The sequence below is a fragment of the Macrobrachium nipponense genome, chromosome 18, assembly GCF_015104395.2.
Source record: "Macrobrachium nipponense isolate FS-2020 chromosome 18, ASM1510439v2, whole genome shotgun sequence".
NCBI lineage: Eukaryota > Metazoa > Arthropoda > Malacostraca > Decapoda > Palaemonidae > Macrobrachium > Macrobrachium nipponense.
The window spans coordinates 27,158,565-27,173,301 of record NC_087211.1 but is presented as its reverse complement, the minus strand read 5'-3'; the positions used below and the strand labels follow the sequence as shown (position 1 = coordinate 27,173,301).

The 14,737-nt window shown below is 43.5% G+C and overlaps 1 protein-coding gene across 4 annotated transcripts in view; it reads left to right on the top strand.

Annotated features, from left to right (window-relative positions):
- The window catches only part of LOC135196935 (coiled-coil domain-containing protein 124-like), an 85,667-nt gene extending 71,233 nt beyond the window's left edge, over window positions 1–14,434 (top strand). For all 4 annotated transcript variants that reach the window (XM_064223778.1, XM_064223776.1, XM_064223775.1 and 1 more), the window contains exons 4-5: window positions 6,849–7,003; window positions 12,882–14,434. In XM_064223778.1, coding sequence (XP_064079848.1) covers window positions 6,849–7,003; window positions 12,882–13,068 — 342 coding nt within the window. In that variant the 3' untranslated portion in view covers window positions 13,069–14,434. The remainder of the gene's footprint in view (window positions 1–6,848; window positions 7,004–12,881) is intronic.
- The last annotated feature ends 303 nt before the right edge of the window (window positions 14,435–14,737 follow it).

Below are 14,737 nucleotides of genomic sequence, written 5' to 3'. Positions count from 1 at the left end.
TAGCTTACAATTGCGTTTTTCGACCATTTCGGTAGAGTCAAAGTTGACCGAAGGTTGAAATTTTTGCACTTATCGTTATTTATATGAAGATATTTCAAAACTGATAAAAGCTACAACCATAGGTTGTTTTTAGTTGTATTGTGCATGAAATTGCACACATTTCCATATATAAAACTATGTAGTGGCAAATTTAAAATGGTGCAAACATTAGGACAATCGCACGAAAAAAATTTATCGGAAGAGTTACCGCGCGGAGGTAAGGAAAAAGTTTTTTCATAAATTCACCATAAATCGAAATATTGTGCTAGAGATGTCCAATTTGTTGCAAAATGAAGGCAAATGATTGAATATTACTAGAATATAAGAGTTTTAGCTTACAATTGCATTTTTCGACCATTTTGGTAGTCAAAGTTGACCAAAGGTTGAAATTTTGGCACTTATCGTTATTTATATTTAAATATTTCAAAACTAATAAAAGCTACAATCATGAGTATATTTTTGTTGTATTCTACATAAAATTGCGCACATTTTCATATATAATACTTCATGTAACGGATAATTTAAAACGGTGCAAAATATATGACAAAGTGACTAAATAATTTTTGAGATGTGTCACTAATACTTTTTAGTGCGATAAGAAAGAAATTCGCACTTGCGCGCCTGCGTAACGATTGTAAACAAAACAACGCCTTGATCCGTGAACTCCCAGCATCCCCCAAGTCACATGATTCAAAAGTTTTCGGCTGGTAGGCCTATAAGTATTTTTCCGCGAATTTAAAAAAAAACTTTTTTGAGTCTACGTATAATACGTCCAATCGGCATACGGGAGACATTTTGACTCGACGTTTAATACGTCCAATCGGCGTAAGAGGGTTAAGGGGATTTACCATCCCCAAGCTGCCATGAGTGCTCAACGTCAAGTGAGAGGCGCGTTGGAGGCACATGCACCCCGTGACTCCTCCTTATGAGTCTAGGTCTCCAACCTCTCGAGGTTCTCGATCTCTTAGGGCTTGTTACCTTGTGGAAAATTACTGCAGAGCCCATCGAATTCGAACCTGGCTGAGCTCCTCTTGACAGGGCTCCCACAGTGCTTGCGGAGAGGGCTCCATCTCCTCTCTCTCCTCCAGCTTCACCAGATGCAGACAGGCATCCTCCAACTCCACCGTCCTCCTTCTCGCAAGGGGCTGTCCAACAGGGCTCAAGGACCTTTGGAAGGCAGTGAAGGCCTCACGATTCTGAGCCTCCAAGGGGTCCTGTGGCTCTGGAGGTCTCAGCTCCTGGACCTTCTGCTGCCCCTCATGAGCAACCAGAGACTCTGCCTTCTTGGATACTGAACCACTCATTCACGCCCAGGTGTGTCAATGCAGAGGGAGGATGATCTTCTTGATGCAACCAATGATTTAGTAGGCTATCTTCCAGAACCAGCTGCTCCAGCTGTTGCAGAAGATGAGGCAGCTGCAACCACCTTCCGCGAGATCATTGGTCTCATCTGGAAGGTGAACGGCCCAGGAGAAGCTCCAACTACTTCTCCGTATGGCCATATGTCAGCTGAGCCTTCACCCTTGCCCATAAACCCTACTATCACATCATTGACACCTGGAGTTTCGCTCCAGACACTTCAGCATCGGATCTTGACACTCTCTTCCCAGGAGATGTTGCAGCTCAAACAAACCGCAATGGCGATGTTGCAACCAGCTTCATGGTTGGACTTTTGGGGCGGCATGGTGGACTTTTTTGCCACCTCTAAGACTCCACAGCAGCCTGACAGGCAAGCGGACATGGCCCATCAACTCCATGACCTTGTTTTGTCAGGTGGTAAGGCTATGGAGTTCTTAGGCCACCAGCTTGCCAACCTTTGGGCCAACCTAGTACTGAAGCGCAGGGACCCCGTCTCATCCAGGCTTGATCGAACTGTGGACCCTCAGGATGTGACCAACCTGAGGAATGCATCGCTTCAGGGATCCACCCTCTTTCCATCTTCAGATGTAAACAAGGTGGTTGGAAACTTCAGGAGAGTGAGCCAGGATATTTTGCTGCACCGTGCAGTATCCTTCTGTCGGCCTCAACCCCCTGCTGCTTCTGCTCGACGTCGCCCTGGCTCTCCATCTAGGAGGTCTTCTCACCCTCCTGCCAGGGCTGATCCCTGTCCCACTGCTTCCATCACTCGGCGGCCGAGAGGTCAGCAGCCCTTTTGACCAGAGGTGGTCGAGGGCAAGGCAAACAGGGCAAAAGGAAGAGAGTCTGCTGCAACCAGTGAGGAGGGCACTCCCTCCCCCTCCCCCCTCTGCCACCTGTGGGAGGGGTGCCTGCAAGCCAGATGGACGAGGTGGCAGTACCATGAGGCGGAGGATTGGACGCTGACCATCCTCTGCCACGGGTATTGCATCCCGTTCATCAACTCTCCCCTTCCTCTGATTTGACCCCTGAAGACATCATCATCCTATCATCAGGGATAGATGAAGGATCTCGCCCTTCAGGCAGAAGTCCAAGACATGCTGGGGAAGGACGCTCTCAAGGAGTTCCTCGACATTCTCGAGGCTTCTTCAGTCGACACTTTCTTGTAAAGAAGGCATCTGGAGGCTGGAGACTGATCATCAACCTCTCAACCCTGAACGAGTTTGTTCAGCAAACCCCGTTCAGGATGGAGACCCCCAGCACGGTCAGACAGGCCATTCGTCCTCTGGACTACATGGTGACGATCGACTTGAAAGACGCATACTCCCAGATCCCAATCCATTCATTGTCCAGGAAGTATCTTTGTCTTGTTTTAGTGGGCGTGTTCCAATTCAAGGTTTTATGTTTTGGTCTCTCCACAGCTCCGCAAGTCTTCATTCAGGTGTTCACCCTAGTGTCGACATGGGCTTGTTGCCAGGGCATTCATTTATTGCGTTACATAGACGATTGGCTAATACTGGCTCCCTCGGTGGAACTTCTTCGTCTCCACCAAGAAAGAGTTCTGGCATTTTGTCACAATCTGGGATTATAGTGAACTGCAAGAAGTCCTCTCTGGAACCTTCTCAACGACTGGTGTATCTTGGTATGATCCTCGACACCGTTGCAGGGAAAGCCTTTCCGACACCAGAAAGACTGGAACGCTTCTGAGGTGTCGCTCTGCCCTTCCTTTGACAGTCCCAGCTGCCAGCACATCAGTGGCAACAGTTTCTGGGACATCTGGCCTTGCTTGAACGCCTCGTTCCAAACAGTCGGATGCACCTTCAATCTTTTCAGTGGGGTCTGAAGAATCATTGGTCGCAAAGTCGGGATTCTCCTCACAATCTAGTCCCAGTGGAGGAGAACATACATTGCGATCTCGAGTGCTGGCTGGACAACGCGAACCTGTTGAGGGGCTCCCCTCTCCAGTCTCGTCCACCCGATCTGCTCCTGTTTACGGACGCATCCAAGGAAGGATGGGGCGCACACCTACTGCAACACCTGGCTTGGGCCTATAGTCCGACCAGGAACGTCAAGATCATATCAACATGCTGGAACTTCGAACGGCCTTCTTGGCACTCCAGCACTTCAGCTCTTCTGACAGGTCACTCGATGGCGCTGATGAGCAACAACACCACCGTAGTGGCTTATGTGAACCATCAAGGCGACACAGTGTCTCTGCAGCTATGCCAACTAGCAGTGCAGATTCACGAATGGGCAGCTCTCAACTTGGTAGGTTTGACAGCTCGGTTCATAGGCAAACGGAACATCGGGGTGGACAATCTGAGCTGGAGGACACAGATCATTGGCTCCAAATGTTCTTTGGCTCCTCAGATAGCGAACAGAGTCTTGACTTTTTGGGGTTCCCCGATGATAGACCTGTTCGCTACCTCTCTAAATCAGAAGCTGCCAATTTACTGCTCTCCAGTTCCAAATCCGGTGGCGGCATTCGAGGACGCGTTCTAGCACCCCTGGGACGGCCTTGACGTCTATACTTTTCTGCCATTTTGCCTGATCAGACAGGTGTTGAATCGAGTGTGATCCACACCTTCCCAGTCCATGATGCTAGTAGCACCGAAATGGCCCCACATAGAATGGTACCCAGACCTTCTACTACTGCTGGTAGAGACTCCGAGAGTGCTGCCGCCACTCCCCGACCTCCTGTGCCAACCACATGAGGATCTTCCGTGACACGGTGAGCTTCATACATCTTCACGCGTGGAGGTTATCCAGCAGCTCCTCACAGCAAAAGGCTTTTCACGAGAGGCTGCGACAGCAATGTCGAGATACCTCAGGAAGTCCTCAACGTCTGTCTATCAGACCAAGTGGGCCACCTTCTGTGGTTGATATCGTCGGAGAGGCTGTTCTCTAGGAGCCTCTATCCCCTAGATTGTCGACTTCTTACTCTACCTCCGGAGAGAGAACCTCCTTTTGGTCTCAGCGGTAAAAGGCTATCACTCGGCCTTGAGCCAAGTCCTCAGACTGAAGGGAATCGATCTCTCTTCCTCAGAGGAACTCTCTATGCTCATACGAAGCTTTGAAAAGGGTTGCACTCCAGTATTGGCAAAGCCTCCTCCCTGGGACATCGTTGCTGTCCTCAGGTCTTTGAAGAGAGCTCCTTATGAACTGTTGTCCCTGGCATCTGACAGGGATCTCACCCTGAAAACGGTTTTTCTTCTCGCCCTTGCTTCTTCCAAGTGAGTCAGCAAGCTTCATGGCGTAGCCTATACTGTCGCTCATACTGAGCGCTGGACCAATGCTTGCTTCAGCTTCGTCCCTGAGTTTGTTGCGAAAAGCCAGAATCCGGCCTAGGTCAATTCTTGGTTCTCTTCATTCCTGGTTGTGAGCCTGAGCACAGTAACTGAAGACCCAGATGAGCTACTTCTCTGTCCACTGAGAGCACTGAGGCACTTTCTCCAATGGACCAGCTCTGCTTGACCCAGCTTACACCATCTCTTTGTGAGTACTGGTCTGTCAAAGTAGAGGGTTACAAGGAATATAATTTCACATTGGATTCAAAGGTGACATTGGATTCAAAGGTGATTTGCCGTGCCCTCTCCCCTCCGTCTTCTCCACTTACTGGTACCAGTCGAGTGAAGGCTCACGATGTACGTGGGATGAGCTCATCTCTTGCCTTCAAGAAGAACCTCTCTGTAACCAAGGTAATGGAAGCCGGCACATGGTCTCGCCCTTCTACCTTCACCAGGTGCTATCTTATAGACTGCACCCACAGATACCTCGACATAGCTGACCTTGGTCCTTTGGTAGCTGCTCAGCAAGTGGTTTAGGTTGGAAGTATCGAATCAAGGATCGAGGTTCCGTGTCAGGCTGGGGGTAAATGTGAGAGCATGACTGGCTTATTTTCTTTTCACCTTTCCCCCTTACTTGGGGCCACAGTATCGAAACTCGTTCTCCGGCACAGATTTCAATACTGGTAAGCATTCCATGTCTGACTAGTGGGTTTTCTGTAGACACACACAAGTCAGCCTACACACCTTTCTGAGGGGGAGTGTGCTGCAACCCAACAAACCCGTTATGATTATATAGCCTGGTTTTGGTTGCCAGAGAGAGTTCTACGCTCACGCCTTTGATACCCAGGCCGTCAGCCATCAGGTCACATTTACCATGGCTCATGGGATGAAGAATCCATGACCGGGTTTCATTCTCAGCCAGCAAGGCAGGACTTCCATCCCAACCTTAGGATGAGTCTCCTAAGTAAAGGACGGAAGATTTGCATACGGTGTAGGAACAAATGACATTTTTTAAAGAAATTTGTATTTTTCCCTAACCATACAAACCTGGAGTCCTTTACTTGTATGGTCTCGCCTAACACCCACCCCCTTGATATGAGGGGTCATCATCAAAGTCCTGGCTGTAATCAAAGTGACTACACAGTGAGACGATGGGGATACAGTGCAGGTAACTACCGGCCCAGTAGTTAACTACCTTGGTATAAAAAAATGTACAGTGGGGCCCCCGTATTCGCGTTCTCCGGATTCGCGGATTTCTCTCTGGAACATTTCCCTGCATTATTCATGGAAAATTCACCTATTCGCTGTATTTTTTTATGAGAAATATCCACAAATTCCTGGTTTTTTTTAATCATCTTCATCATAAAATGCACTTTTTGTGATAAAACTATTAAAAAAATCTGGTATAGAAATTTTTAGTGGAATTTTCTTCAATTTTAACTTACAAAATAGGAGGTTTTAAGCATTTTTATAGGGGTTCCAACTATTTGCGGGTTCTAACTATTCACGGGGGGTCTGGAACATATCCCCCGTGAATACGGGGGACCTTTGTATTAGCAGGTAGTTTCAGCTGAGCTGCAATCTATCCTAAGTAAAGAACTCCAGGTTTGTATAGTTAGGGAAAATACCTTTTACTCTCAAAAATGTCGTATTTGCACAGCAGGGAAGTAATGTTTAATGTTTGCATGTCTCTGTTACTTGTTAGTCAATCCTTTATTTACTGCAAGGACTTATCATTGGAGTATAGTGACTTTGTAAGTAAAGTAAGGTTTATACATTTTATGGTCATACAAAATTTAAATTAACTTTGTAAAGACAAACTGCATATTGTATCTGGAGTCCCGTTCTATTAATGTGTTAATTTACTCTGCAAATGTTTCAACTTGTCATTTGGCAATGACGTTCATGCATAGTATATAGAGTAATGGCCTCCCCTCTAGTGTATGATACTTGTCTGAAAGAAGACACAAGACTTGTTTCTCAGTTAACACTATGCCAAATCAGTCAGTACAGCAATACAGAAGTATAAAATTGTCATTATTTGAAACATGCTTCTCCTGTGTGGAAGACCTAAGTAAATAAAATTGGTCACACTCAAACAAATATGTTTAATACATGTCTTTATTTAATCATTTTTGTGTACTACTAAAGAGTCTATTTTTGCAGAAGAACATTGAACAGAGAGAGGTTGAAAGGAAACGTGAAGAGGAGAAGGAACTCAATCAGTCAGTTACAGATATGCCATTGGTTGAGAATCTCAATAGATTGGATGATGAAGTCATTTCAGCCAGTGGCATTGATGCTGCTGTAGCTGCTTTGAGGTGAGGACAAAGTAGTTGTACATTTTTCAGTTGAGAGTATACCTCACTTTATAAAGTGAGATATTAGACCTTTCTTCACTCCAAGGGAAGTTGTTACCCACTTCATTTGAATGACCTATTTTGATGATGATAAGAAAAGTAAAGACCACTTGGTGTTAGAGGAGTATAAGCAGTACTGCTTATGCAACACCTGGATCTGCAATCCACATCAATTTCATTGTCAAGTGTTTCAACATTGTTGATAACAAGAATTTTATGATTAGTTGTTATCAAGGGGTGCATTTTTCAAAAGATTTTGGTGTTTGAGTATTGATTAATTATTGAATGATGTATTAGGAAGTAAGTCAACCTTATTTCCTTTATGTGCTTCATGGTTGGGTTAATCCTTTTTTAATTTCTTTCTTGGGTTAATGAGCGCATGTTTTTCGGCATAACTTGTGCATTGTTATGTTAGGCAGTCCCCAGTTGTCAGCAGACCCAGTTTTATGGCACTTGTCTAGCGCAATAAAATCGGCAATTTATGGCGCCATAACAGGCCAAGTTTTGGTTATCGGCGCCATAATATACCTAACAGAGGCACCATAACATACCTCACAGAGGCGCTATTAACCAAACCTTGGTGCCATATGCGCCATAAATCCCAGAGTTTCGTTTGACAGCAGTTTTCGCTTATCAGCACCCTGCTGAGAATGGAACCCAAGCCGATAACCGGGAACTGCCTGTATAGGGTAATTTGATATCTAGTTTGTTCCTATATGATATACAAATTATCAATCCTTTATTTTATGAGAATTACTTTCATAGAAGGCTGGAAAACAGCCAATGAACTTTCAAACATGGTAGTTAGGCGGTTAACTACCCATCTGGTAGTCAGGAGTCACGTCCCAACCAGATGTAAACATTCCAATTTGCTTTCGGCCATCGTCTGATGAAGAGGTGTTGCAGTGCTCTGCTCGAGTGTCATTGAGCTTTTTTCATATTCCAGTGGTGTGGCGGGATCACAAGCTTAAAAAGCAAGTGGACAAAATCTCCCCGCATAAACTTAATCAATCCGGCTACCAAACTCAGCCTCAGTCACACTTTCCTCTTTACACTACTGAATATACACAGGACAGTTGACCTACACAAACCCAAAATCAAAAAACTCTCAAAACACATGTACTTACTTACTGCTTCATGCCACTCAGGGCGAGGAGCTGTACTGTCCACTGGATACGGCCGTCGTAGCACACAACCAACAATGAAGACAACAACCAAGAACCACAACACAACAACCAAGAACCACAACCCAACACAACAACAAGGACCACAACCCAACAACAACACAACACCCAAGGACCACAACAACAAAACAACAACCAAGGAACACAACTACAACTCAACACAGCAAACAACCAAAGAACACAACCACAACTTAGCAACAAACAAGGAATACAACCACAACAACAGACTACAACACAAACAATCACTAACACAAAAAAAACAACAACACAACAAGCCAACACACACTCCCACTAACAACACCAAGAAATCACAACAGCTCCCAACAACAACCTTCAACAACTCACAACTGCACCAACTCACATATAATCCAACAGATACTCACAAGCACAACAAATCCAACACCACAGGCACAACAACTCCAAAGCAAACAATATCAGACTTAACAATAACTAATAACAAATCAACAAAACACAAAACTTAAGAGATCTTCCAATGCCTTCAATAGACTGCTGCCGACACTACTGACTATCACCAGCTCTCATCAAAGACTGACCGAAGACTCAAAACACAGAACTCTAACAATCAACTCCAGCTGCACCAGCAGACAACCCAGAACTCACCAACAGCCAATTCAGTCGTTAACTATCCATACAGCAATTACATTCTCTCTCTCTCTCTCTCTCTCTCTCTCTCTCTCTCTCTCTCTCTCTCTCTCTCTCTCTCTCTCACACAGATGTCAAATGGAACTCCATAACTCCTCCATAGTGGGATCTTTTTTTTTTTTTTTTTTTTTTTTTTACTTGTGTTATGTGTGTGTGTTTGTGATTATATTGAGCAATGATGTAAACCCACATGTCAGAAAAGCCCCGTAAAACTTCCTTCTCCCAGAGTGTTTACTTGGGAGTTGACTGGAAAAAGTGCAGCAATTCCTGCTCTCTGGTTAACATGGATCCTATTGCCCTCTGCCTCATTTGGGGGGGGGGGGGGTGTGTGTGTGTGATAGAACCTTCACTTGTGCTGAGAGTTATACCTGGTCACCTAATCAGTGAGTGAAGTTTGAAGGGAGGAAACAGTACCAGAGGAAGGCTTCCAAAGCCCCCTGGCTACACCTTTGGTTCCTGACTCTTCTTCCTTGTTTCTCTCACCCGGCAAGCTTCCCCTTCTTGCTGTTTCTCCTTTGGGAGAAAACTCTCCTTCATCTCCTTTGTCAAAGAAGAGGTGGGGGGAGGGGGGCAGAACGACCTCACTGTGGACCTTTTCTCGCTCTGAGGGCAAATTTTCTTCCTTGGGACAAGGGGGCGACTTCCCCTCTTACCCAACTTTTGCTTCTACAAGTGTGGCAGAGTAAAAAACTTGAGATTTTCAGCAGACTTGGCTTATGCTGGCCCTAACTGGCACTCCATCAGTACAAGGGCTCATGTCGCACTTCATTAGCCCCCAGTGACACAGTGATAACTACCTCAACAACTGCGTCAGCACATAGATTAGCAAGTTTGCCCTCCAAGGTGTTCTCCCATCACCCAACAAATGTGACTCCCTCTGTGGGGATGGGCAGACTCCCTCACTTACTGGCACCTCAACTGTCAGTGCCACCTCCACCTGGCTTTGCAATGGTGTCTCCTGCACCTGTGCCTACAACTAACTTGCCAGTGACCCCTGACCTGACCATTCCCAATGCTGCTGCATCTGTTTTTGGTCCCCTTGGAGCTAACTCCTCCCACAGTGAGTGCTCCTGACCCTAGACCTATGACCTCTGTCTCAATTGTTCCAGTTGCTCTTAAGGTGCTTGCTGTCCCTAGGATGGTGGATCTCACCTCCAACCTGAAGAAGCTGAAGAAGAGGTCTCGTAAGGTGTCGTCATATTCCTTATTGACTTTGTCATTGTCGTCTGCTGCCTCCTCCCCTTCTTCTTCTAAGGCTTCCCAGTTGAAGAAGAAGAAGGTGGCCTCTCCTCCAGCTAAGAAGTCCCACTATGGGGCTTTTAAGGGTCTGCCTCCTCCCATTGAGTTGGGTCTTCCATCAGCTCTCCTAATCCTTCGGGATCAGGAACCGTCTTGTATCCCCTGGGTCTAGCATTTCGGGAGCCACAGGCGTACAAACTTCAGTTTTATTGCAATGTCTTACCGGACAATTATACAAGCTGTAGGTTCCCAACATAGCAGACAAAAGATTCAAACTTTCACAGTGGTGCTGCCGTCTCCGATGTAGTTGACGTCATCTCCCGCCACTCGAGGGAGGAACAGGTACAACAGACCACGTGCTGTCAATCCGTTCTTGCTGGATCCTGGTCAGTGCAGACTTTTTCTTCATACTCAAGCTTTTTGGGCTTTTCTCTCTCCCTGAAAAGAGTTCAGTTGTGCCTTCGGTAGTTCAGGAGTTCCTGAACTGTTGATCTTGTTCCGCTCTCCAGTGGATGAGTCTTTTGGAAACCTTATCGTCTGTAAAGAAGTTTGTAAGACTTGGAAGGTTACATATGCAACCCTTCAATTCTTCCTGAATGTGTTGTGGTGCAGAAGTCTCAGCCGGAATCGAAGGCGTTCAACATCACGAAGGGATCAAAGACGATCTAGCATGGTGGCTCTCGGAATCAAGACTCTTGGAAGGCATTTCTCTTCATCCTCTCCACCCAACCCTTTCAGTTCTTTTCCGACGCTTCTGATGTAGGTTGGGGAGCAGTATTGGGAGAGATGAAAGTGTGGGGAATATGGTCAACGGAGAAGAGTTCCCTTCACATCCACATGAAGGAGTTATTAGCAATCCATCTGGGTCTGCAGGCATTCGTTCACCAGATCACAGGGAAAGCAGTGGCAGTACACGCAGACAACTCTACAATATTGTTGTACGTTCGGAAGCAAGGGGGAACACAGTCTTTCTTCCTTTACGAGAAAGCAAGGGACCTTTTTTTATGGGTGGAAAGGAAGCAAGTGTCTCAGATTCCTCTATTTGTCCACCAAAACGTTCATCTGCCCCTGGACAAACCAAGGAATCTGAGACACTTGCTTCCTTTCCTTCCATAAAAGAAGGTCCCTTGCTTTCTTGTAAAGGGAGAAAGACCGAGTTCCCCCTTGCTTCCGAATGTACAACAATATTGTGGAGTTGTCTGCATGTGCTGCCACTGCTTTCCCTCTGATCTGGTGAACAAATGCTTGCAGACCCAGATGGACTGCTAATAACTCCTTTACGTGGATGTGAAGGTCAGCAGGTTCTTCCGTCAGAATGGACTCGATTCCAAGGTCTCCCTAGACGTTTGGAAGATATGGGGAAAACCGGCAATAGCTATTCACCACTTCTAGCAACAATCGACTCCCTCTATTTTGCTCTCTTGTTCCAGACCCTCTAGCATGGTCTATCAACGCAATGCTGCTGGACTGGTCGGGGTTGGACACTTATGCCTTTCCCCCATTCGGGCTGATAAGGCAAGTTCTGAACAAATTCCGTTTTCATCAGAATGTGTCTCTCACTCTCATGGCACTGTCCTGGCCAAGAAAGGAATGGTTTCCAGATCTTCTTAGCTTACAAACCTAACACCTTTTTCTTGGCATACTAGTTCCAGTCTGTCATTGATTCCAATTGCCTTGCTAAGGGAGTAGTTACATTGGTTCTGGGGAAAAGTCCTATAAGAATGCAGTTATCAGTTTTCTCTCAGATGTTCTCTACAATTCTAGTCAGGTTGGCTAGAAGACCTTCTCTCTGGCCAGTACCTCCGTCTTTTTAAAAGTCATTTCCTCCTCCCTGTACTATGACACCACTTTGTATTATTTACCTTATTTTTTTTTTACTGCTTCGGCTATCTTCTTTGCTCCTGCACCAGGGTAAGAATGAACTTTTCTCTTACATGTTTTTGGCCACAAAATTTAAGCCCTGCTCTTTTACTAACAAGTCTCCGATCAAGACTGTTTCCTCTTCTGCTTCTGAGAGCACAGCAGATCTATTTGTTGTGCTTATTCCTTTTGGGGGACAATTGTGTTTTCTGGCTGCTATCACTCTTCTACCAACAGCTCTCTTGAATTCATCATTTTTATCATTGTAAGCTTCTTTCTTTGTACCTAGTCTAGTGCTTGCTACCATTTTATTTCTGGTTCTGGTCTTAAGCAATTGTTTTCTAATCTCCACTATAATCTCTCCGTTGTCTGCTATGTAGTTGTTCAATTCTTGTTTTCCTCTCTTAAGGTTTGTAACTTCTCTTCGTAGGTCTTCAAGTACACAAGTAACTCCTGAGATGCCTAGAATCAGTGAGCTAAGCCTGCCTAAAAGTTACCATTAGCAAATTTATGGGCAATTGAAGTAATGGAACCTCTTTCCTGCCCAATTTTTCTAAATCGATGGCACGTAATATTGATACCCACCATTCTAAACCTGTTATTATTACTCATATGAGGGTATCTGTCCATTAAGGGTTATAGGTGCAAAATGTGTATGGAGACAATGTGTCAGAGATGGAGTAACTTTACATAATCTACTTGTTTAATATTTATCCCTCCAAAGCAAGTTAAGATGTTTAACTCATAATTTATTTGTTGTTTTTAACAGATGAATGTTGTCATTACTGACTAGTTATTAATTGCAAATGAAAGCATGCCGTCTCTTGGAATGCATTAAGTGTTTATTAACTTTTCCCTAAGAAATTATTTTAAAGCCTGTTTATTTCTTTTAGTGTGGTTGATGACACAGCTGAGCTTCACCCAGAGAAAAAAATGGCAGCAGCATTTAAAGCATTTGAAGAAAAACGACTACCACAAATTAAAAAGGAGAATCCTACTTTACGTCTGTCTCAACAAAAACAAATGCTCAGAAAGGAGTGGCAGAAAAGTCCTGAAAACCCATTGAATAAAAGAGCCTAGAATGTACACCTGCAATATTTCAGTGTTGAGTTATTTGCGTTTGTTTAAGGCCTATGCTATTATAATACACACCGAATGTGAATTATCATCTACCATGCTTTAGTTGAAACTGGGACAGTTTTGCTGTATACTTTTGTCTGATGAAATGCAGTGTTTATAACATTCACAAAAGGAATGAATTCATGTTGGTTAGTAGTTGAATGTAAACTTACAGTACAGTATCTTATTTACTGTATTACAGTGGCTACATTGAAGTGTGCTGGGATCTTTTTTTTTTTTTTTTTTTTTTTTTTTGCAATAGCTGTACTGACATGAAGGTTGGTTTGTCTTTCCATCAAAGGTTGAACCGACAAGAAATTTTTCTCAAAACAAGCAAGAAAGTATTGTTTCTCAATATCCTGTTGTAGTCCAGATGAGCCAATGAGTATTACTGATTTTCAGTTAGCAGGTAACATTTCTAAGCAGCTAACACTTGTAACATTTGTCTTTCATTATGTTGTTCATATTAAAAGAATAGGTTACAATTTATGCAGTAGTTATCTATACCTTAATTTTTTAATAAATACTACCTTTAGTGTCACTTCTGGCTCATTGATCTAAAATTTAGTTTTAACATGTCTTGGAGTCAAAATTGTGCAAAATTCACTGAGGCAGAATCAATTCAATTTTCTACCGACTTGTTTTTAACTTTTATAGTACACTGTGATACATTGGGAATTAACTTACAATTTACCGTTGACAGTAGTGCTTTTTTTACAGTATTTGAATATTACTTTGAAATTATGTACTATTCAGTACATTATATGCAGCTTGCAAGATGGGTGGCCTTTGGCCCATATACAGACTAATGATTTTATATTTTATAAATAATTTCATCACAATAGAATATCCACTTTCTGTTTGTCTATAAATTTTATGGGAGAATACGAAGCCTTTTATAATTTTCTCATATCTCACATCTTAAACCTCAACTTTTGAGCAATGCTTCTACAGTTTTGGTCATGAATTTGTTTATTTTTTCACAATGTACAATTGACAAAAGGGTATTTATATACAAAAGCTAAATTGAAAAGTACTATTTGATATATCATATGCATTTTTGCAAGGTAAGTGCATCTTTAGGTCAAATACTGATGCATGATTTTTGACAAGTTAATATTGTTAACATAAATAGAACACCAATTTTCAATGTTATTTATAGTTTGCTTTGACTCAAATCTGTTAGAAATTTTATGGGAGAAATATGAAACTTTTAATAATTTTTTCTTTTGCTTCTAGTATTATGAATTTCAACAATAAGAACTTTTGAAAACATTATTGTGAAATGCCTGTATAACTTTGGCTATGAATATAAAAGTTAAAAATGTGGTTTTGATTCCTAATATTGTACTATATAAAAGTTGTTTAGCATAGCTTATGTACTGAATATTTGTCACAGAAAATTGGCTGTATAACCGTTTTATTTTTAATGTGGAAACAAAGAGGGAAGGAAGATTTTTCCCTCTTGGGAAGGAAGATTTTTCAAAAAGTGATAGGAAAGGCCTATCGGCCATAAAAAGGAGCATTGTAGATTTCTCTCAAGAGGGAACAGAAAGAGGGACTTTTAGCAGTGAGAAAACATCTTCAGGAAATAGTCAATTTCTTGGTCCTGTTGATGTTCTCATAAAAA